Source organism: Emys orbicularis, chromosome 2 (genome assembly GCF_028017835.1).
Source record: "Emys orbicularis isolate rEmyOrb1 chromosome 2, rEmyOrb1.hap1, whole genome shotgun sequence".
Taxonomy (NCBI): domain Eukaryota; kingdom Metazoa; phylum Chordata; order Testudines; family Emydidae; genus Emys; species Emys orbicularis.
The window spans coordinates 46,170,767-46,194,801 of record NC_088684.1 but is presented as its reverse complement, the minus strand read 5'-3'; the positions used below and the strand labels follow the sequence as shown (position 1 = coordinate 46,194,801).

At 40.6% G+C, this 24,035-nt stretch overlaps 2 protein-coding genes across 2 annotated transcripts in view; one reads left to right on the top strand and one right to left on the bottom strand.

Moving 5' to 3' along the window:
* Positions 1–24,035, top strand: part of NECAB1 (N-terminal EF-hand calcium binding protein 1) — a 123,757-nt gene that overhangs the window by 81,611 nt on the left and 18,111 nt on the right. The window contains exons 6-8 of the mRNA XM_065399436.1: positions 13,216–13,352; positions 17,685–17,797; positions 21,827–21,903. Coding sequence (XP_065255508.1) covers positions 13,216–13,352; positions 17,685–17,797; positions 21,827–21,903 — 327 coding nt within the window. The remainder of the gene's footprint in view (positions 1–13,215; positions 13,353–17,684; positions 17,798–21,826; positions 21,904–24,035) is intronic.
* C2H8orf88 (chromosome 2 C8orf88 homolog) overlaps positions 22,874–24,035 on the bottom strand; it is a 54,605-nt gene continuing 53,443 nt past the window's right edge. Inside the window, exon 7 of the mRNA XM_065399437.1 lies at positions 22,874–22,900. Coding sequence (XP_065255509.1) covers positions 22,874–22,900 — 27 coding nt within the window. The remainder of the gene's footprint in view (positions 22,901–24,035) is intronic.

The window sequence follows — 24,035 nt, the reverse complement described above, 5'->3', positions numbered from 1 at the left end:
TCCCTGCCCTGAAAAGCTTAACATCTAAATAGACAAGACAGAAAGGACGGGAGAGGAAATAGAGGCTCACCGGGGGAAGAGACTTGCCCAAGGTCACACAGCAGGTCACTAGTGGAGCCAGGAATAAAACTTGGTTCTTATTTCACAGCCCATTGCCCTACACGCTGGGGCCACACTGGCTCTCAAAGAATTGATTAATTTTTTGCCATTCTTGTTTTGTCATCAGAATGAAAACATGGGCATGTTCATTCCAACTTTTTAGCACATGGATGCAAATGGCACTACACTGGGACGATATTATAAAGTATTGGGACAATCTTTGTAACAAGAATGGAAATGGTGCAAAAACTTATTCTAATTAAAAATTTGAAGATTGCAATTCCTCAGATACCATATAAATGACATCCCCACATCTTCCCTGAAACATTCATTGCTCAAAATTCTTTAGATAGTCTAGTATCTTAAAACTCAGGATCTCTAGGCCAGAGAAATTGGCATAGCTCCACTGAAGTCAATGAAACTTTACTAATTTATACGAGCAGAGGATCACTCTCTCTCTCTCTCTCTCTCACATACACACACACACAGAGTTTTAATCAATTCTTAGCATACCACACAATTTAGTTATCTGTTCAGATTAACATAAAAAGTTATGAATAAAATGACTTTGGCAAAGTATATATAATATGAACAGAAGCAGAACATTATCAGGTATTTAGCCCCTGAATGGAATAAGTTACACATTACAAATAAGCTATTTCTACCTGCTTCACCTACTACTACACAGCCAGCAAATCATTGTTTCTTCCTGGTGCCAGGAGTAAAGTTTTTACTGAAGAAATAGGGACAGAAATTGATGCAGCAATCACAGAGCAAGATCAAAAGATTTCTATGCAATAATTACAACACAAAGGCTACTTGAGTCCATTGCAAAGAGAACCAAAACACTCTCTCCATCATTATGATGTAATTTTTCTGTAGAAAATTCATAGCAGGATCTTGTCACTTTCTAACAGGCTTTCCATGTCCTGAAAGTTCTCATCAACATGCAGTTTATATATTCACTATTCTCTTTTTTGTAGAAACAATGATCATTATAAACTTAGTTTTGCTTCATCCTTTCTTGTTCTTCTTGTAGAGATAAAAGTATCCTTCCATAGTAATTAAATTATGCAAAATACAGGCCTTGACAAAAATCTACTTCCTTGATAATTAAGGCTACTAGCCAGGATTAACAGTACCTGCACTCCCATGCACCCCTCTAAGTTATATGTATATCATGTTGATTGATATTCTCTCATTTTCCTTGTACACTCCTGTCTGTCTGTCGCCATCTCTCTGTTTTCTTATGCTTAGATTGTAAGCTCTTTTGGCCAGGGACTGTGTTTTTGCTCTGTATTTGTATGGTATCTAACACACTGGGGCTCTGGTCCATGACAATGCAAATAAGAAATGTATATAAATGACATTGCCACATCTTCACTCCCCCACCAGTATATCAACTCCATCTCTAACATATCAGCTAATCAATTCTGCTGTCTCACATCTGCACATAAAATCCATTCTGATATCTCCAAATTTTGGTACACATGCCCTAGTTAATATATTCTTGGCTCTCCCTGTGAAGGAACTTTCTGTACCAGTACAGGGAACTGAGTCCTAAACTACTGAGTTTTAAAGATCACGAACAGGCATTCTATAGTGAAGGCTATAAAATAACTTTTTTCCAGTTACATTAATGGCAATTGATAAATCTCAGCACCCCACAAGATCGGGCCTGTTTCTTGGACCAGAAAGAGGTGGGGAATTATCCGTATTTACTTAAGATCCGCTTATCCAATAAAAACAACCACTATTACTCTATGTTAACACAGGCATAGTTTCTTTGTACCATAATGTAAAGTGTGACCTATACGCTAAGGAACTATAATTCGCTGTTAACATATTCAATAAATAGAGCATCTTTCTTGTTCTCTCAAAAAGACCATCACTGGCTCTCATCATTAATTGATGGGTGTAGTATGCTAACGGCATTAAATGCTTTTCATGCCAACTGACCTTGCACTACCTTATGCATGTTTTATAAATTGATACAAAACTTCCTTAATTCAGAATGAATATTTTCTTTTCTAGTGAAACCTGGCACCAGTGTTTATAATGGAAATGAAAGCATTTTCCCCTAGAAAATAATAGCTAATGATGAAGTATTATAAAACATTGTCAAAAATAATTCATTCGCTACTTGATTTAAATTCCTATGGAGGTGTTTTTTCCTGAAGTATTTAACAGTAATGCTGATTACTTCTACAGCACCCTTCTTCCACAGCTCTCCAAAACCCTTTGAAAAGGGTTTTTACAGAGAGAGCTCCTGAGATTCAAAGAGATAATGCAATTTACCCATCCTCATATGTGAAGCCAACAGCAGAGCTGGGATTAGAAGACCTAGTTCTCCTGGCTCCCAATCTAGCCACTAAACCACATTAACTCCCTTCATAAAAGGAGTGGACCATTTGGCACGTCTTCACTACCCGCCGGATCGGCGGGTAGCAATCGGTCTATCGGGGATCGACTTACCGCGTCTAGTGAAGACGCGATAAAATCGATCCCTGATGGCTCTACCGTCGACTCCGGAAATCCACCGCGGCAAGAGGCGGTAGCGGAGTCGACGGCGGCGCGGCAGCGGTCGACTTGCCGCCGTCCTCACAGCCAGGTAAGTCGACCTAAAATACACCACTTCAGCTACGCAATTCACGTAACTGAAGTTGCGTATCTTAGGTCGACCCCCCGCTGTAGTGTAGACCTAGAGATGGTGAGGTATAGAGGCCTACTCCAAAGCCCACTGAAGTCCGTGGAAAGGTTCCCACCAACTTCTGTGAACTTTGGATCAGGCCTTGGAAAAACAAGAATGCTTTCAGGTGTACTAAGACTGTTAAATACTAACAGTACAAAATATTTGTATTGAATGCTCTAAGTAAAAAACGGGTTAAGCAATAGTAAATTGGCTGGAGTAGGAGTAAGAAGTAAGTAGAGTAATATAGAATCAATAACTTAACACGCTAAGCACTTGGGGAGAATATCTGAAGGGATATTTCCTGTAATAGTTATGTGCACAAAACCTGAATAAGTGAGGTGTGATCTATCTGGGGACTGGAAAATACAGTCTGGTAGCTATGATTAAAAAACCTCAAATGAGTCACTGACACAGAAGATCATTTCTGAAGGAGTCAAAGAGGAAATAACAACCAGCAGCAGGAACTGACAAGTATTCTTTAACATTAAGGTTCTTTTGCTGTAGCATCTCAATTTCAGTATCTCCAGTCTACAGAATAGTTTAGTAAATATAAGCTATGGACATATTTTTGAAGATTTAATTCAGCTCAGTGATGAATCAGATTCACTATATGCAGACAGGAAGCTCTATGGAGGTGTCTGTAATGTTTATACAATGTATCTTCAAATTCTGAACCACCAGAGAACACCTGTATGTTGTGAAATAGCTCTGGCATCTAAACACAAGTGAGGGTTATCTCTATTAGGTCCATCAATGTTTTGTTCAGAGCTTTCAAAGTATATTGATCAAAGATAAATTAAAACAGACCCTAGATTTCTGCTGTAGGCTTGAATTTAGTTGTCCATTCTGAATAAATTTGCACATGTTGTTCTAATGTGTCACACAGAATCAAAGCTCTTGGAAAGTAAATTAACTCTGTCAGATACAACATCTTTTTAAACCAATTAGTGTGGGGAGGTCAGATAACTTAGGGGGAGGAAGAAATCAGCCTTAGCATTACACAAATGAATTCTGCCACTTTTAAAAGGCTGCCACAGATGTTTCATACAGGGCTGGTGTCAGCCTTAGGTACTTGCTCTAAAGACACTGCAGGATAATGTATCCCATTAACATTTCTTTATATAACCTAAAAAATAACAAGGTACTTTGATTGGAGAGAGAGCTCAGACTTGATTAATTTTAATATATGGTAAATAAATATAGGCGACTTTGATGCTCCCAGCTACGTAATTAACTCTGATGATTCATGGGTGGTTTAACATCTGAGATTTCAACAGTTTAAATCTTCCAACAGTGCAAGAACTAGCTTAACAGCCTATCCTGGTGGTGAAGAAAAATATTTGACATGCAGTACACTGTGTGAGGTATCTTTGATCACACAGATGTTTATATTTGAGAACACAGTGCTTCCAAAGCTATTATCCAACATATGAAATGAATCATTTATATCCAAGTTTAAAGGTCAAAAAACTGAAAAAGATGTTTACACGCTGATTGCAAATACACTCACAAAATAAACAAATAAAATATCCAGGAAATTCAAAGACAAGCTTAATAGCCAGAGGACACCCCATCCATAATTCAGACCAAAAGACACAGCGAAGAGTTAAAAACACACATTTTATCATGTATATCTTCAATATAGGTTTTCATTTGGAGCAGGAGTAACTGTTATTTGACAAATGTTCCTAAAAGCTTGAAAATCAACAGGCCCTCCTCACTTACCTTCAAGTGTCTTCTGGGGTGAGGCCCAGTGACCTGAAAATTTCCCTCTTCCCCAATGTATACCTTATAAAAGCTTCTTGTATTTAAATATATCCACAAGTTTGCAAAATTGGTTATAAAAATGTGTACTGCAAAATTTGCTAAAGGAAGACTGGTAACAACATAGACTCTGGCCCATTTTCAGGCTGCAGTTGAAAGTTCAGAATGTAGTTATGTTGTAAGCTCCTGAAAGTAGGAATAATGGTTCTAATTCAAGGTGCTGAAGCCTGTGCCTCACTTCAACCACATGAGTTTAGAAATAGGCCATTAGGCCTGAGTCTCAGTCATGCTGGGGGTCTCTTAACACCTGACACCTTAAAGTGAGTGCAGATGTAGTTTACTTTGTGGATCCTTTATGCTGCACCACTTGGTATAATGAGGCTTGAGCATAACTGAGAATTCAGAAGATTGACTTAAATAGGACTACTCATAAATGCGAATTTAGACATGTGCTTATTAGCTTTCTGAATTGGGGCCATAATGTGGCACAAAGATATAACAATGTGGGGAGAAAATGCTAAAATAAAGGTATAATTATCCTTTGTAAAAATAAAGGGTAGCAGTTCAAAGCACTGAAGTTTTTATAAAGCATACTGATCCTTTCAAAAGAAATCTGCATATAGATTATTCATATTTAGGACCAGGTCTATAGCTACTGGGACTAGGCATAGCATCACAGAAGTCTATTGAGCTACACAAATGTACACGAGCAGAGGATCTGACCCAGAACTTTTAACGTAAGATTATTTTCCAGGAGTATACTTTGTTACATTAAATTACAAATCCCTCATTTTGGAAAAAAGTGCACATGCACACTTTTTATATATAGAGAGAGAGAGAGAGAGAGTGTTAAGCTGTTCCACTGTGGATAAATAATGAAATTATTGAGTGTGGGGGAGGGGAAGAGACAATGACTCTGTGGTCTGGTGATTAGCGCATTGAGGGGGAGCCCCAGGATCCAGTCCCCACTGTTCTAATTATTTTATATATATATATATATATATATATATATATATATATATAGTATGTTTTTAACTTTGAGAATTCTTTACTGAAATTCAGAAGTCTAATGTTATTTTGAGAACATACAAATTCCTTTTTTGAGTCAACAGATTTTATAATGCATCCCAATGGGAAAACTTAAATGCCTGAAGGGTGACAAAAAGGCCTGTTATTTGAATTGTTACAGAGTCTGCTTTGTATCAAAGGAAGCTTTCTGTTTTAAACACATATAGTTGATTTCACCAAGATCTTTTTGATATCAAAATAAACCTCAATACCAGGCAGTGGCATCTTCAAAGTGGAGCATGAGGCATTACAGCATACCAGCACAGAGCAAGCATTATTAACAACCAGCTGAAAGACCAGCACACTGTGACGTTGTGCAGTCTATATGGTTTTATAAAAATTTGATAATAAGTCAATATAATGTAACTGGGATAGTTTTAGAGAAAATATGGTAACAAGTGAATATAACGTAACTGGGATATGCTTCATGCAAAAGGTCTCTTGTAAGGTATCATTACAAATCTTATAATCTACTGAGTATGATCATCTGATTTGTATAAATGTACCACTCTTGTATCTAAAACTAGAAATATAAAATGTAACTCTGAGGGCCTATTGTAATTATGTAAAGTGTGGGCCATTAATGATGGTTTGGAATCTTGATGACTCCCATTAACCAGGACCATTGTCTGCAGATGGTTGTGTTTACCTGTTAGTCTTCCTGTATATGTGTGTGCTGGCAAGTGGGCAATGAAGTCTTGCAGTGACATGTGATCATGTCACCTGAACTGGAATCCATCTTTAACCTGGTGCTTTTCCAGTGAGGGGGGGTGGAAACCCAGAGGGACAAAGGGTTCCCGCCTTATGCAAAAGATATATAAAGGGGTGGAAGAGAACAGAGAGAGAGAGGAGCCATCATGAAGAATCCCCTAGCTACCACCTGAGCTGGAACAAGAGCTGTACCAGGGGAAAGAATTGTGCCCAGGCCTGGAAGGTGTCCAGTCTGAGAAAAAGATTACTGAAGCATCTCTGAGGGTGAGATTATCTGTATTTAGTTTGATTAGACATAGATTTGCACATTTTATTTTATTTTGCTTGGTGACTTACTTTGTTCTGTCTGTTACTACTTGGAACCACTTAAATCCTACTGTCTGTATTTAATAAAATCACTTTTTATTTAGTAATTTACTCAGAGTATGTATTAATACCTGGGGGAGCAAACAACTGTGCATATCTCTCTATCAGTGTTATAGAGGGTGAACAATTTATGAGTTTGCCCTGCATAAACTTTATGCAGGGTAAAACGAATTTATTTGGGTTTAGACCCCATTGGGAGTTGGGCATCTGAGTGCTAAAGACAAGCAAACTTCTGTGAGCTGTTTTCAGGTAAACTTGCAGCTTTGGGGCAAGTAATTCAGACCCTGGGTCTGTGTTGAAACAGACGGGAGTGTCTGGCTCAGCAAGACAGGGTGCTGGAGTCCTGAGCTAGCAGGGAAAACAGAAGCAGGGGTAGTCTTTGCACATCGGGTGGCAGCTCCCAAGGGGGTTTCTGTGATCCAACCCGTCACACACACATCCTATGACTTGATACTCTGTCAATAATAAATGCATGGGAGGGGAAACATTTGATGGGGAGGACAAAGATAATAAGGGATCCGGTAGATATGAAATACAGGAAAGCTGAGGGAAGAGGATGGCATGTGAGGGCTACATTCACAAAGAAATGTAGGCATGCCAACACTGAGCATTACCACCCCTAACCTGTAGACACCTAAAATATCACTGGGATTCCTAAAGCCTGAGTTAGGTACCTAGGCTCCCTATACATTGAATGGGGAAAGAAAGGTTCCTTAGACTATGAATCACAAAGATCAGCATGCTAGGCACCTATTTCCAGCCAGCAGGGAGGCACCTCCCACAGTTGATGATTCTCAGCTGCAAACCCTCTGCTGGAATTAGGCACTGAAGCTGTATCTGCAAGGAACTGTGGAGAAGAGGGCCTCCCTTGTAACTTTTAGCCCAGTGGTAAGGGTACTCACCTGGGATGTGGGAGGCCCCTGATTCAAGCCCCCACCCATCAATGATGGGAAAGGATTTGAACAGGGTAGTGCCCTACTGACTAGGCTAAGATATAGTCGGACATGAGGCTCCCTCAGTCTCTCCTAGTGAAGCTGCTCCACTGTGGATAAATAATGAAATTATTGAGTGCGGGGGAGGAGGAAAGACAATGACTCTGTAGCCTAGTGATTAGTGCATTCAGGGAGGAGACCCATGATCCAGTCCCCTCTGCTCTAATTATTTTTTCAAAAATGATTTAGCCACCATGTAACAGCTTCAACAGGAGAGGCAGAGGGAACCCTACATCAAAATGCCCCAAAGTCTAGGGGTTAGTCTGTTCAAACCATCTCAGCTGGGGGACTGTGGAATGGGCTTGCCCACATCTCAGGTGAGTACTCTAACCACTGGGCTAAAAGTTGTGAGGCAGTTTGCTCAAAATGGCTGGTGAGAGCAAGCTCACCTATAAGGACCCATTTGGGGAGGCAAGCTCAGACCACACTTATCAGATCAATCCCCGCTGGAGAGTTAGGTGGAGGAACACCTGTCTTCTCCCAGTTCATGCATCAACTAGGGCTTGGCTGTCTGGCATGGGGCTGTAATGAACATGCTCAGAAACATAGGCACCTAGGGAACTTCTACTGCAAATATTTAGATGTGGAACGAGTTTAAGCACCTACAGGGTTTGGCAGCACCTGAATGGGGATTTTGTGAATGCTAATGTGGTCTGATTCTGGGATTTAAGCACCTAAAATGGCAGTTAGGTGCCTAAGTCCTCTTGTGAATGTAGCCCTGAGAGTTTTAATGGCAATCTGTCATTTCAGCAGCAGTTGGACATCTAACTCAGTTTTCAGTAAAAAGGTAGAGTGGCAGCTGTTCAATATTCCATATATAGGCCCCAATCCTACAATGAGCTCCACAGTGTGGAGTCCCGTGGAAGTCAGTGAGGCTCCCAAGAGGTTCCCACCAGATAGAACAGCTTGCAGAATTGGGGCCATTGTTTTTTAATAAAATGTGTTTAGATTGGCTGAATTTGTTGTTTAACTGTTCTATCAGCTACAACAGCAAAGGTTTTGCAAACATAACCAGGCCCTTTGTTTCACGCATGCTCTGTTGCCAGATGCAGCTGATTGGAAACAGTAAATAATTTTGGTAGTGAAGCTGGAGAAGGGACAGAATCCAGCTCCCGTGCTCTGAAATTTGCAGCCGGGGCCCTAGTAATCTCTGAAAAAATGGTAATAATTAAACAGGCTGCCATATAAATTACAGCAGCATTACGAAGAAATAATGTACGGTAGATTGGTTTTTTGTTTTGTTTTTTTTTATAGCCCTGCATTGATGAAAGAGCTGCATTGTAGAACACACACAAAAATTGAAACCACTTGTCTTCTCTGGAGAAGACAATATAATCAGTGTCTAAATAACGTGAATAACTTTAGAGCCTACTTTAATGGTATAGATAGTCCCAAGTTGCTGAGGCAAAGTTACATTTTCAGAACCATTACTAATAACACCTTTCGGTTGAAGAACAGATGCTCTAATAGTCAGACTTCTAGGATTACCTGGGGGAAAAGAGAGTAGGATTGCGGACTTTTAAACATATTAAAAATTCATTATACAAAGAAACCTTATAGCTCTGCTAAAATATGATGCCAAGTTTAATCTTGAACACCTCAGAATGTAACTAGCTATTGCTCACATTTCACATAACTCTGAAATGAGTACACATGAAAATCACAATGGCTTCTTCCGATGGACAGTGAATGGGAATAAAAACTCAATATTCACCACAACTGCTTGCAGTACCCTGGCCTTTTAACACGAAAGAGATATTGTTGTAGTGCAGTCATTGCAGTGTGGAAAACAATTCATTTTTAATGAATCAGTGGGAGTTACATGTGTGCATAGAAGGCAAAAGGGAACCCCTTAGTATTGTACGCAGACCCATATTGCAGTCTGTTTTTAGTAAAGGAAGTCTGCTGTTTGAGTGCTTAGCATGATTAATGTGGAAAACTGCTGAAGATTGAAGGGTTATTAATTTGGGTAAGAAGTGGCACAGTCTAGAGATCTAAGCACAGAACTAGAAACCTGGGGTTGGATTCTGGGCTGTTAGATTCTAAGAGAAAAGCACAGTTTGCAGCCCAAGGAACAGGGAGCAAAGGTTGTTGTAAGCTGCTTTTGTGCCCCTCCAATCCTGGGCTGGAGAGGCCTTTAATTTAATTTAGACAGCACAAAGGACCTGTCTAAATTATGGCAGCCTCCCTGGGCTGCCCTATGAGCTGCAGTGCTGCCTGGAATCTTTTACCCCAATACACCCTTCTCACTTGCAGCCCCACCCTGACATACCCCCTGTGCCAGTGGGTCCTAAGGAGGCAGCCTTAGAGCTGTCGCCCACAATGCCTACACCAGAGAAATACTCCCCAGGATGGATATGGAGCTTATTTAGGGTTGCCAATTTTCCTAACGGCTCAAGGCCCAAGGCCCTGCCCACCCCTTCCCTGAGGCCCTGCCCCCTGCTCACTACATTCCCCCTCCCTCGGTGGCTCGCTCTCCCCCACTCTCACTCACTTTCACTGGGCTAGGGCAGGGAGGGGGTTGGGGTGCGGGAGGGGGTAAGGGCTCTAACTGGGGGTGTAGGCTGTGGGGTAGGGCCAGAAATGAGGGGTTCAGGGTGTGGGAGGGGGCTCCAGGCTGGTGCAGGGGGTTGGGGTGTGGGAGGGGGTGAGGGATCTGGCTGGGGCTGCGGGCTCTGGAGTGGGGCTGGGGATGAGGGGTTTGGGGTGCAGGAGGGGGCTCCAGGCTGGAGAGTGGGGCCGGGGGATTCAGAGTGTGGGAGGGGGCTGCGGGTTGAGGCAGGGGGTTGGGGTGCAGGAGGGGGTCAGGTCTCTGGCTGGGGGTGCAAGCTCTGGGGTGGGGTTGTGGATGAGGGGTTATGGGTGCAGGAGGGGGCTCCGGTCTGGGGCTTGGGGTGTGGGCTTACCTTGGGTGGCTCCTGGTCCCCAGTGCTAAGGCTGGCTCCCTGCCTGTCCTGGTTCCGAGCTGCGCCCCAGCATTGGCCAGCAGGTCCAGCTCCTAGGCGGGAAGGCCAGGAGGCTCCATGTGCTGCTCTCGCCCGCAGGCACCGCCCCTGCAGCTCTCATTGGCCATGGTTCCCGGCCAATGGGAGTGTGGAGAAGGTGCTTGGGGTGGAGGCAGCATATGGAGCCTCCTTCCCCTCACCTAGGAGCTGCTGGCTGCTTCCGGGGTGCAGTGCACAGGCAGGACAGGTACGGACTAGCCTGCCTTAGCCCCGCAGCACTGTCAACTGGACTTTTAACGGCCTGGTCGGCGGTGCTGACCAGAGCCAACAGGGTCCCTTTTTGACCGGGCATTCCAGTCACAAACCGGACACCTGGCAAACTTAAGCTTATTCGCCACTCCAGCCTTTTTACACATCTGAAAGGAACCAGACTGGGGGTCAGGATTCACCCCAAGAAATCTTGTTTTTAATCTCGATTCTGATAGTTACTCTCCCATTGGCCTTAAAGAAGTCACCTAAATTCACAGTCTGTAAAATGGGAACAATTACATCTCCCTCCTTTCACAGGGCTGCTTTGAGAATTAAATACATTTGTAAAGAATTTTGAAGATGAAAGAGACAAGGTAGATGAGGTAATATCTTTTATTGGACCAACCTGTGTTGTTGGAAAGTACAAGCTTTCAAGCTACACAGAGCCCTTTTTCATGTCTGGGGAAGGAAGCAAAGTGTCTGAGCTAAATACAAGTTGGTTCAGATGAAGACAAATGAAAGACAGATGAAAACAGCTGCACCCATATTATTGTATAATCGTGGCTTCAGTACTCAAGGAACATTACAAATTAATGTTTTAGAAATTATATCTTCTTTTTTCCATGATTATTGCATTCATTTCTGTTCTGTGCTTTGTTTATTGCATATATATATAGTATATATATTTTACCTTCTGAATCACTTGTGCATATTCCCAAAGAGATCTAAGCTGCAGATTTTAGAAGATACTTTGCATGGAAATTATTTTAACATAGGGCCATGTTTGATTTGTGAGTATATCCTAAAAATAGGGAAATTTTGTAAAAAGTAGTATTATCAAAGTTCTCATTTCTTATTGATCTTTGTGGTTTTGAGGCTTATTTTTGTTTTGCTGCCAAGATGACACCTTTGGTGGCTGTTTTATCTTACTCTATATCCATGATACAAAAATCTTACTAAAATAAAATGCAAATATTAAACAGAAATATTAACAATGTGCACTGTGCTGAAAATAAGTACAAAATAGGCAGCAAAAGACAGAACAGAGTCCTTAGCCCTTCATTTTAAAAGAGGCTTATGAAGATTTCATTGGAAGTTTAAATGAACTTTCTGGTTAAGACAAAATTAATTGTTTAAAAAAAAAAAAAAAAAAAAAAAGGAAATTAGGGAAAGTTGATTCCAATGACTATACATTAGAAGTTATGAAATGCGGACAACTGATAAGGGCAGCTAACGATATCAGTGAAAAGTCTACATCTTGTAGGGTTAACAACAATAAGAAGGAATATTTAGAATATATCAGGAATAAAAGAAATATTAAAAATGGTATAGGCCAAAAATGAGATAAACGTAGCAAAACTATTCAGAAAATTAAGCAGTGATTTGATTATGGTTCATAAGTACTTCCATGGTAAAATGATTTCTGATTGTAGAAGGTTCCCAAATCTAGCACCCAATTATAAGATCCAATGATTGGAATTTGAAATTAGACAAATTCAGACTGGAAATAAGATGCAATTTTTACTTAACAATTGGAACAGCTTACCTAGGGATGTATCACTTAAAGTTTTCAAAATCAAGAACTAAAAGATATTCTCTAGCTCAACCAACAGTTATGGGTTTGATGCAGGAACCACTTGGTGAAATTCTATAGCCTGTTGTATGCAGGAGGTTAGAGTGGATGATCAAAATGGTCTCTTTCTGGTGTTATAAATCTATGAATCTATAACTTAGCCACACAACTCAAACTTGCATGCCTAAATACCCATACATTTATTTGAATGCGTTACAAAACTGTAATCTGTTGTTTTAATGGAAGGCCATTGTTCTATAGTAATTTCCACCATTAATTTGCTGCACAGGTTACAAAATTATTCTCATTAAAGATGAGCTTTCATCTCTTTACTGGGGCAAATGTAAGCCCTATTCCTGTAATGGTACTTTGCACAGGGAGTCTGTCCCTAAGGATCCTTTTGTAATCCCTAAGGGCATATGCTACCTTGAGGCTCTGTGAAATTTACATTCATATTAAGCTTAGAGCTGGTTGCAAATTATTCATCAGACTGATTTTCAAATGAAAAACATCCTTTTCTCAAAACCAAAATTTTCCAAGGGGAAATTTCCATTTTGCTGAAAATGTTTGATTTTTCCATCAGGAAAATCAAAATGTTGCCTGCCCACATGGAAGACTTTTGTCAGTTTTACTTTGTGCCTGCTGAAGCTTTCCCAGAGAGCTGCATCTCCTGTTTTGGATTAAGGATGGTTTTTCGCTCTCTCATATTTCTAATATATTAGACTAATTCTCACCAATATTGTGCATAATTTTTAGGACTATCAAAAGGCCTCTAACTTGGAACAGTTTGTGACTCGTTTCTTACTGAAAGAAACATTGAATCAGCTGCAGTCTCTCCAGAACTCCCTGGATTGTGCCATGGAAACCACAGAGGAGCAAACTCGTCAAGAAAGGTAAACTAAATGTTTTCCCCAGTTGGGTGTATGTCAGGGGCCTGGAACTAGGGGTGAAGTGACGTTAGAAATAAAAGTACTGTATCTAAGATCATATGTGGAGTTAAAAATATTCCAGTGAGATGCACTTAACATACCCTGAATTTGCAAAGACTATTTTGCGTTTTATTTTGATGTCTTAGAGACTAAATAGGACACTAAAGGACAAATCTTGCACTCCTTAGTCAATGGGAGTTTTGCCAGAGGTAGGAGTGCAGGATCTGGTTCTAAGGCTCTGATCCTCTGATAGCATGTGGGTTCACTGCCTCATCTATGAGAGTGCAGCCATTTTGTTGCTACTTGGGATGCTTATTTTATTTCATTTCTTTGGAGCCTCCCAAAACATAAAACACACTATAAGAAATCTAACATTGTCAGTACAAAACCTTAGTTCATTAGTCTTTCCAAATAAAAGTTTTCCTATTAATAGGCTCTCTCACAAGAACTAAGGCTACTCTACCCAACCACAACATGAGACCCTACCGAAATCATCCCTAGCCCCTCCACCTACAAGTTTCCCTAACTTCCCTAAATGCCTGTGACAAAAGATGCACTTTGCAGAGTGCCCACAAAGTTAACAGATCTGGTCTCTGGAAGACCAAGAACAGAAAAACCAGCATCTTGAACTCCCCCGGAAACTTATTGGGATCCAATGTAGTCCTCAGATTATTGTTGTTATAGGGTTCCTTTTTGATGCACTCCTCAACTAGTAGCCACATTTTTGCATGTAACTAGACCTTCTAAATTGACCTATTCTGAACCCTATTATTAACAACACCATTACACACTGCCTATGGTGGTTTAGGCAAGTATAGATGGTTGCCTAGCCCCAGCATACATCAAGCTCAGCTGTGCTTAGGCTACATCTACAACTATAAAACAATCTAAGCTTGTTTTTTTTTTTTTTTTTTTTATTTTAACATCTACTACAAATGTGTACTTTCTCAGCAAGCACAGATTTTGGTTTAACTTAGGCCCAATGGCAACACACACTTACGCATACATGTGTGTTTGCAGTATCAGGGTCTTAGATGTTGAAGGCACAATCCTGTAAACTTTTACTCACATAAGCAGTCTTTACTCGTGTGAGTAGTTCCAGTGAATTCAGTGTCACCACCCACATGCGTAAGGTTTGAAGGATCAGGTATTAAAGCAGCTCATTGTATTTGAAAATATATTTTGGGGTTTTCTCTTTAGATTTTCCTTTGTTCTCCCCAATCACTGTGTTACTATACCTGTGTCTGAATCCATTTCTCAGCTAGTCCTAAAGTGCTACCCAGAATATTCTTGGTGACCTATCAAGTTGAATGGCAAAGCAAGTTGCTGGTTTTGCCCCTTAATGCTGCTTTATGATGGATAAAGACTGTTTCAAAATTTAGAATGTTTTAAAATGTGTTTTCTCTTGATGTTTTTATATTAGAAATGCCAGGTCTGTGTTTCCTTTGCTTTGCTGTTGGATGCTGGCATCGCTGATACTGGAATAATAATGTGACAGAGGGATATTACCTGAACTGCAGATTTCTTTCCTAGAGCAATTAAGGGGGTTGGGAATGCTGATTTTCACATAGTCTAAGACTAAGAGAACGGGGGGGGGAAGGGATATGGGATGGCTTGATATTTATGATGTAAAAACAAACAGCAAAATCTTTAAAGAAGAAAAGTTTAAGACCATCTTTATATATCATAAAGGAACAATAGAGTGACCTAGATATCCTGTTTGGTTTTGAATCACAGTTCTCCTTTCACTTCCATATCTTTACATCAAAATATAAGCAAAGTGATTTTTATGAAGCTATTTTCAGTTTGAATTTGGGACATGCTTCCACTGAGGTCCACCTGTGCTATTGGTTTTCCCAAAGTCACTGATGAAACCTATTTGGTGCTCAGTGGGTCTAAAAGAGAGTATTTTGTTACCAACTCCCCTCTCTGTTAATAGTCTGGTGGGGCAATATGGAGATTTTTTTGTCTAGGACTCTAGATATAGCTGTTCCTAAATGCCCTATAGCAGTGGTGTGCAACCTGTGGTCCATCAGGGTAATCCACTGGCGGTCCGCGAGACAGTGTTTATATTGACCATCCGCAGGCACGGCCTCCTGCTGCTCCCAGTGGCCCCAGCCAATGGGAGCTGCAGGAAGTGGTGCAGGCCACAGGGAGAAAATGAATTAGGAAGTGTCATTTACTCCTTCACCTAACACAAGAACCAGGGGTCACCCAATGAAATCAATAGGCAGCAGGTTTAAAACAAACAAAAGGAAGTACTACTTCATACAACACATAGTCAACCTGTGGAACTCATTGTCAGGGGATGTTATGAAGGCCAAAGCTTAAACAGGGTTCAACAAAGATTTAGATAAGTTCCTGGAAGATAGGTCCATCAGTGGCTATTAGCCAAGATGTCAAGGATGCAACCCCCATGTTCTGGGCATCCCTAGCTCTGACTGCCAGAAGCTGGGAGTGGATGATAGGGGATCACCCAATGATTGCCTGTTTTGTTCATTCCCTCTGAAGCACCTGTCATTGGTCAGAAGACAGGATACTGGGGCTAGATGGACCATTGGTCTAACCCAAAATAGCTGTTCTGATGTTCCCTCCTCACAGGTCACCATGACATACAAGAGATTAAATGAGACTGAAAAGGGCTAAAGAGCTGGTGACAGAAGTCCCAATCCAACTGCATCTTTAAAGACTTATGTTGTAGCAAAGCTTTGGTCTACACACAGATTCAGCTAAATTGGTGCAACCCTCTAGTTTGGACTCTCTTTACACCAGTATAAGTGTCTTAAATTGGTTTAGTTTAAATTGATTACAAACAGGTAATCCAATTTAAGACTCTCCTAAACAGCTTTAAGAGTGTCCACACCAGGGGATTGCACTGATTTAATTAACTCAGAGGGGTTATACTGCTGCCTGTAGTGGATAGGAATTGGGTAGTATCCCTTTAAATAGTTAACGAACTCTCTACTAATCATCATTGTCTTCTATTTTTCACAAGCCACCAGAGTGCTTCCAGAGCAGCAGTGTGAGGGCCGGCCTTAAGGGTGGGTGACCACCCAGGCGCCATGGTCAGGGGAGCGCCATGGTCAAGAGTCTGCAGAAGGGCTGTGCTCACCCTGGAGGCGGGGGAAGGGGATAAAGGGGACTGTGTCCCCTCTCTGCCCTTCCGACAGCATGACACCTGCAGCACTGCCCCTGCTCCATCTGCTGCTGCTCTGCCTGCTGAGCGGCTGCCAGCTGCTTGGGGAGCAGTACATAAAGGGTGCCATTTTCTGTTAGGCCGGCCATGAGCATTGTGCATAGGCTTTGCATGTAATATATAGTTAGTAAACTTACTTATGTGGTCCCCACTATACCCAGGTGGTTCCTTCCTGTTACATTTGTTGAGTAAAGAGCAAAAGAACAACACCACCCATTACTGTAGTACCTGAGTGCCTTCCAAGTAAATCAATAGCAGTAGTGAAGTCCCTAGTGAATTTCCAAGCAAAAACAGGTGGGTAGACAAGCCCAAAGTTTCTTTGCCTCTGCTATAGCATCTACAAAGTCACAAACAGTGGGGAAGTGGATAGCTTGGCTGAAATTTATTCAGAAAACTGTTTGGAGACTACTTACAAATAATGAATATAAATCAGGATTGGTCTGAGAACAATTCACTAACTAAAGAGATGGCTACATTCCAAACTTACATTATTTGAAACAAACAATTTGACCAGCCATCCTAACTGCAGCCATAGCATTAAATATTTTATTTAACGGATATATTTCAACACAGCTCTTCTCACTAGTGTACCTGGCCCTCATTCTATGCTATCCATTCCTGGTCCTCTTTGCTTCCTAAATCCCAGATTAAAATCCTTTCACAATGTTATTTATCATGAATTTAAAACAGAAAATTTCCCTTCTCAAGTGAACATATAAGTTTTGATCCTTCATTAGTAACTGATCGCATGACCCCAGTACCTTTATGGGGACCCATTGAAATCACTGGGGCTCTGCTCAGATCCAAGGGCCTGTAATAGTGGTTCCCAGTGCAGGACCAGGACCACAGTGAAGACATGCCACCAATTTTATGTCCCTATATGATATTTGTGAGGTATTAACTTTACTTCTTTTTCCTCCTCAGTGAGTATCAAAGTGGACACCGCTAACTGTAGCAGTAAAAGCCTAGAAAATCACTCAGTTTCAACAGATATTTCTCTCTCTCGCTCCTTTTTTTTTTTTTTTTTAATCAGCATCCTGACAGCAGAAGGAAGACAGAGACTTTGGCACATGGATTAACTACTATCTGTTTCTATTTAGACAAGGACCAGCAAAGCCAGAGGTGCTCTCAATTCAGTGGCCAGGAAAACGTTCAAATCGAAGATTTCAGAGGAACAGTAGTTTATCACCAAACAGTCCTCATTTAAATACAGGTATTGTCATTTCAACTTTTTAATGTATTTAAAACACACACAGAAACAAGGCAGCCATGTACTTGTCCTCAAAATTTTAAGCAGCAAGTACAAATCAACGAAGGTGCTATTATAGCTGAAAGCAATCTTCAGTTTAATACAGCAGCCATTAGCTCTAGCTGTAGAAGCAGAACAAATAAGTATACTGCTACAGCCCCAAAGTCTCCCCTGCATTAGGGCTGTTTTGCCATCCTGTAGGGTCATTGTTTTTGTGCTATGAACTGCAAATACCAGTATATACTTCTTAGCTATATTTATAGATAGTGGTGATGGGAAGAGATGGGATTATAATGAAGAGGGGGAAAAAACGCCAAGAAACAAGTTTATGCTGCCTGCATTACTCAGAGAGTGATCATGTGTCATGGTCGAGGGGAGCAAGTGTTTTTATGAGAGAGAAAGAAAGAGGGGAAAAATAAGGACATTAGCTTGAGGCACAGCAGACGTCTCTTAGGTTGACATGAAGAATTAGAAATGACAATTTTGCCTTAGGAAAAAGAAATATTGAGAGGATTCCAAGCCAAAGATAAATTTTGGAATTGTCACTAACCCAGAAAGGTGCAGGAAAGGAATCCTCAGCCTAAATATAGATCTCAGGTCCATGACATTCGTGCAACACAGACACCACAGAGCATGATGGGGAGGGATTGACGCAGCCCACTTCTCTCCACCCGGGCTCTTGGCCATGTAATTCTTCCCATTTGCAGGTGAAGTGTCCACCTCCCGCCATGTATTCTCTTGTGAAGCACCTTCTATGGTACACAAAATTGGTGCAGAGTCCCCATTGCATAGGCTTTCTGTGTCCCCTATCCAGTGAAAGTAAATGTTCACAGTGTTAGGCCCCCTGCCCTGCTGTGATGCAGTGAATTTTTGGCTTTGATCACTTTTTTAGGATAGGGTGTCATGTAATTGTTACTACTAAGGCTGTCGATTAATTGCAGTTAACTCACAGGATTAACTCAAAAAAATTAATCATGATTAAAAATATTAATTGTGATTAATCGCAGTTTTAATCATACTGCTAAACAGTAGAATACCAATTGAAATTTATTAAATATTTTTGGATGTTCTTCTACATTTTTAAATATATTGATTTCAATTACAACACAGAATACAAAGTGTACAGTGCTCATTTGATATTATATTTATTACAAATATTTGCACTGTAAAAATGATAAACAAAAGAAATAGTATTTTTCAATTCACCTCATACAAGTACTGTAGTGCAATCTCTTTATCGTGAAAGTGCAACTTACAAATGTAGATTTTTGATTTTTTTTTGTTTTGTTACATAACTGCACTCAAAACCTAAACAATGTAAAACTTCAGAGCCTACAAGTCCACTCAGTCCTACTTCTTGTTCAGCCAATCGCTAACCAGAATCGCTAACCAGACCAGACAAACAAGTTTGTTTACATTTACGGGAGATAATGCTGTACCCTTCTTATTTACAGTGTCACCTGAAAGTGAGAACAGGCATTCGCATGGCACTGCTGTAGCCAGAGATGCAAGATATTTAAATGCCAGATGTGCTAAAGATTCATATGTCCCTTCATGCTTCAACCACTATTCCAGAGGACATGCTTCCATGCTGATGATGCTCGTTAAAAAAATAATGTGATAATTACTTAGTGACTGAACTCCTTGGGGGAGAATTGTTTGTCTCCTGCTCTATGTTTTAGCCGCATTCTGCCATATATTTCATGTTATAGCAGTCTCGGATGATGATCCAGCACATGTTGTTCGTTTTAAGAATACTTTCATTGCAGATTTGACAAAACACAAAGAAGGTACCAATGTGAGATTTCTAAAGATAGCTCAAGAACTCAAACCAAGGTTTAAGAATCTGAAGTGCTTTCCAAAGTCTGAGAGAACAGGGTGTGGAGCATGCTTCCAAAAGTCTTAAAAGAGCAACATTCTGCTGCGAAAACTACAGAACCTGAACCACCAAAAAAGAAAATCAACCTTCTGTTGGTGGCATCTGATTCAGAAAATGAAAATGAACATGCGTCAGTCCGCACTGCTTTGGATTGTTATCAAGCAGAACCCGTCATCAGCATTGATGCATGTCCTCTGGAATAGTGGTTGAAGCTTCAAGGGACAAATTAATCTTTAGCACATCTGGCATGTAAATATCTTGCAACACCTGCTACAACAGTGCCATGTGAACGCCTGTTCTCACTTTCAGGTGACATTGTAAACAAGAAGAGGGCAGTATTATCTCCCGTAATGGAAACAAACTTGTTTATTTTAGCGATTGGCTGAACAAGATGTAGGACTGAGTAGACTTGTAGGCTCAAAAGATTTACATTGTTTTGTTTTTGAATGCAGGGTTTTTGTACGTAATTCTACGTTTGTAAGTTCAACTTTAATGATAAAGAGATTGCATTACACTGTTTGTATTAGGTGAATTGAAAAACACAATTTCTTTTGTTTTTTACAGTACAAATATTTGTAATCAAAAATAAATATAAAGTGAGCACTGTACACTTTGTATTCTGTGTCGTAACTGAAATCAATAATTTGAAAATGTAGAAAACATCCAAAAATATTTAAATAAATGGTTTTCTATTATTAAAAGTGTGATTAATCGTGCGATTAATTTTTTTTTTAATTGCTTGACAGCCCTAGTTACTACATTTCTAAATCACAGCGTACAGTGGAAAACCTATATCAGACCACTTTTAATTATTGTGAAATTGTAAAGAATTAACAAAGCATTTTTCTCAAACAGTTAATCTAATGTACTTTGTTAGACAAGCCTCTTCTGTTTCAGAATTCCTATTTTGTTAGCACCGTTTCAAGGTTTCTTTTTCCTAAGGCAAAACTGACTTTTCTAATATCTTCATAATGACCTAGGAGATTTTGGCTGTCTCCAGCTACAATTCCTGTTTTTTTTTTCTCCTCCTTCCTTTTACTCTGAACATCAACTGTGATATTTAATCTTAGTAATGCATGCATCACAAAGTAGGTTCTTAGATTCTCTATGTTACTGTCCCATTTTTTTCCTTCTTCACTGCTCATAAATATAGCTAATAATTATTGTATTGTGTTCTCTGTTCATAGTGCCAAAACAGTGACCCCATGGGTTGACAAACATATAATGGTATACGCAAAATATCTGTATTAGGTACATCTAATTGTTGGCACCCATATTGTGGTCTATGGACCAGTGGTAGTCCATGGAGCCCTCAGAGAGTTGGCTGGTCACATGGTGCAGGCTTCCCTCATTTCCAACTGTTAAATTGCTTTAAGACACACAGGGAAATTGTGATCATGAATGGGAGGAGAGATTGCCCATGTGATAGCAAATGGGAAGAGAGATGGTCCACAAAACAGCATCTCTGATAAGAAGTGGACAACACTAAGAGAAAGGTTGAGATCCCTTTCCTAAGTTGCCAATCACTGTGTTATCAAAGAGCTAAACAAATGAAAGGTTCAAGTCTCCACCTCTCCGTGTATCTGAACGTGTGTGTGTTTTATTCTCTTCTCCTTCCGGTCTTCTTTTTTCCCTGTCATTGACTCATTATAAGTAGTGGAAACATTACCGGGGGAAGGCTTGAGCAACAAAAAGGTGAGGCTTGCATTCCGATCTGAACATAGGTTAGGGCTTGGATTCATTTCCCTGGACGAGCAGTTCCAACAGAGTTTCAACAATTCCAACAACACCCAACAGAGTTTCAAAACACTGGAGTTAACATGGAATTCAGTTTAAAAATAAAAAAGCTCGATAGTTTCTACTACATCCCGTGAAGAATCATGTGTTTTAGGAAATCACTATTACAGGAAAAATTGTTTCAGTTTAATTTACTAGTTATGCATACACAAATGTTAACAATCAAATACATCCTAGCCTTTTTTCAAGATGCAAAATAAGTTACAAGCTAACAAAACATTCTTACATGTGTATTTATAACAACATAAAAATAAGTAAGTACATTACATCCCAGCTTTCAGTAACATTTTATCCTTCATTATTTATGTTTCTGAAAGGTTGGTTAGAGGAAGACAACCAATGGATGACCCAGATAAACAGACTCCAGAAGCTGATTGACAGGCTGGAAAAGAAGGTATATATTTCCTTTTATCTGTTCTCTCTCTCTTATTTTCAGTAAAGATTTCTGAAGCAATCCTGAAACCATAAATGTTCTTCCTGCCATGTCATATTCTCACTGCTGTTCCAACTAATAATGACAGCAACTAGCACAACAGCTACATGAGCTAAAGCACATTAAATGCCCATCTCCCTTTCATCTTGCTTATTCCTATTTGATGATTTCATAAAAAACAACACTTCACTGAATATTCACAGCTCTTTTTTCCTGAGTTGGTATCTGTATCTGCTGTAGATACACACGCTTGGGGGGGAGGGATAGCTCAGTGGTTTGAGCATTGGCCTACTAAACCCAGGGTTGTGAGTTCAATCCTTGAGGGGGCCATTTAGGGAATGGGGGTAAAAATCTGCCTGGGGATTGGTCCTGCTTTGAGCAGGGGGTTGGACTAGATGACCTCCTGAGGTCCCTTCCAACCCTGATATTCTGTGATTCTATATGTAACACACAATGCTTGCATACATTAATATGCAAAGTCAACTACCCTCTGTTAGTTAAGTTTGGGCTATACATAACATTCCTAACACAAAACCATAAGAGTATGAAAAGTTAAGGCACCTAACAGTACCTACTATCTTCTCCTCTATCCAGAGTCCCACACCTCACCACTAGAACAATCATCCACTGCAGAGAACACACCACACCTTACTAAGGATATTTAATAAGGTGCCTTATTAATGATGCCAGCCTTCCAGCTACTCCTGCCGCAAGGTCCCCAGCTCCCTCATAACAAACAGATCAGACTTCACACCCCTTTTGTGCAAAGATATGAAAAATCACACTCACTTGTGTCTGGGGAATAACATTTTATATATCTTATCTGTATTTATTTTCCATTCTGCAAGCACAGGGTCCCCAGTGTCCATTTGCTGTAGGATCGGGGAATATTCTTCACCTCTTCCTGGTTGAATCTTCCCACTACAACTGGTCACAAATTCTCTGATGGCAGGGTTTTCTGTCAGAAAATGCCAGTTGGTCAAAATCAAATTTTGTGGAGATGGTTCTATTTTGACAAAGTTCCAGTGGAGACCTGTTTCGCTTTCTGTCAACTTGCCCACCCGGCTCTTGGGCAGCCTGCCATGTGGCCTGATGGGGAGCCAGGAGTCTGAAAACCCTGGCTTCTGACTCAACTGGGGCTTCCAGGCTCCCAGCTCCCCTTCAGCACACTGGATGGGATGACAGGGAGCTGGGAACCTGGCAGCCCTGTGAGCACCAGCTCCCAGGCTTGTGGCTCCTTGGCAGTCTGAGCATCCAGGGCCCATAGCTCTGAGGCAGCCTGCAGTCCCTGAGCCAGGACCCCAAAGTTTCCGGACCCCACAGCTTAGACTCTCTTAGAGCCAAAGCTCCATTCCTTTTTGCAGTAAATTTTGAAATATCAAAATCCTCCACAAAACAAAATCACCTTTATCTGTACAGTTCTTTCCATTTCCAGCTTGAGTTGCCATATGGTATCACATCATTACCAACCAAGCCAGTGGGGTGAAAGTCAGCCCTGCACAGAGGGCCAGCACAAAGCATATGTGTCAGTTAAATCCCACTTCAGATCTATTTGGAGGGTTTAAGTGGTGGATAGCCCTTATGCAGGCCCTCTGCATAGGGTGAATTTCACCTTAGACCAGTCTTGTACTTTCAAATTTATAGAAGGAATTTGAACATGTTTTAAATTAGCCTGTCAAAACTTTGGGGCCAAATTTTGCCCTCAGTTATGTAAATACCACGCATTTTGTAGGGGAGCAAAATTTGGCCTACTTCATTCTACAGTAGGGTGAAATCTGCAGTAGTACTTGTTGCTACTTTATGCTGTGATCTCTTGCTTCACCTCTTTTACTTTATTCCTGTCCTTGGAGTTTAGGATGAGAAGTATATGGAGGCCACAGGAAGTATAATGAGATTAAGTTTCCTGCATGGTTCTCTATCTGAAGTCTCTGTGCTGACAGATGAGCCATTACAAATAGTTTCCTCACAAATTTTGTGATTTCCCATCTAAATTCTGCATGAGATGCACAATTGCACAGCAGTTGATGAGTGAATGTCATTTCACTACTGACTTATTCTGCCACCTGCTGTTGGTGATGCTCCAGCAAATACCA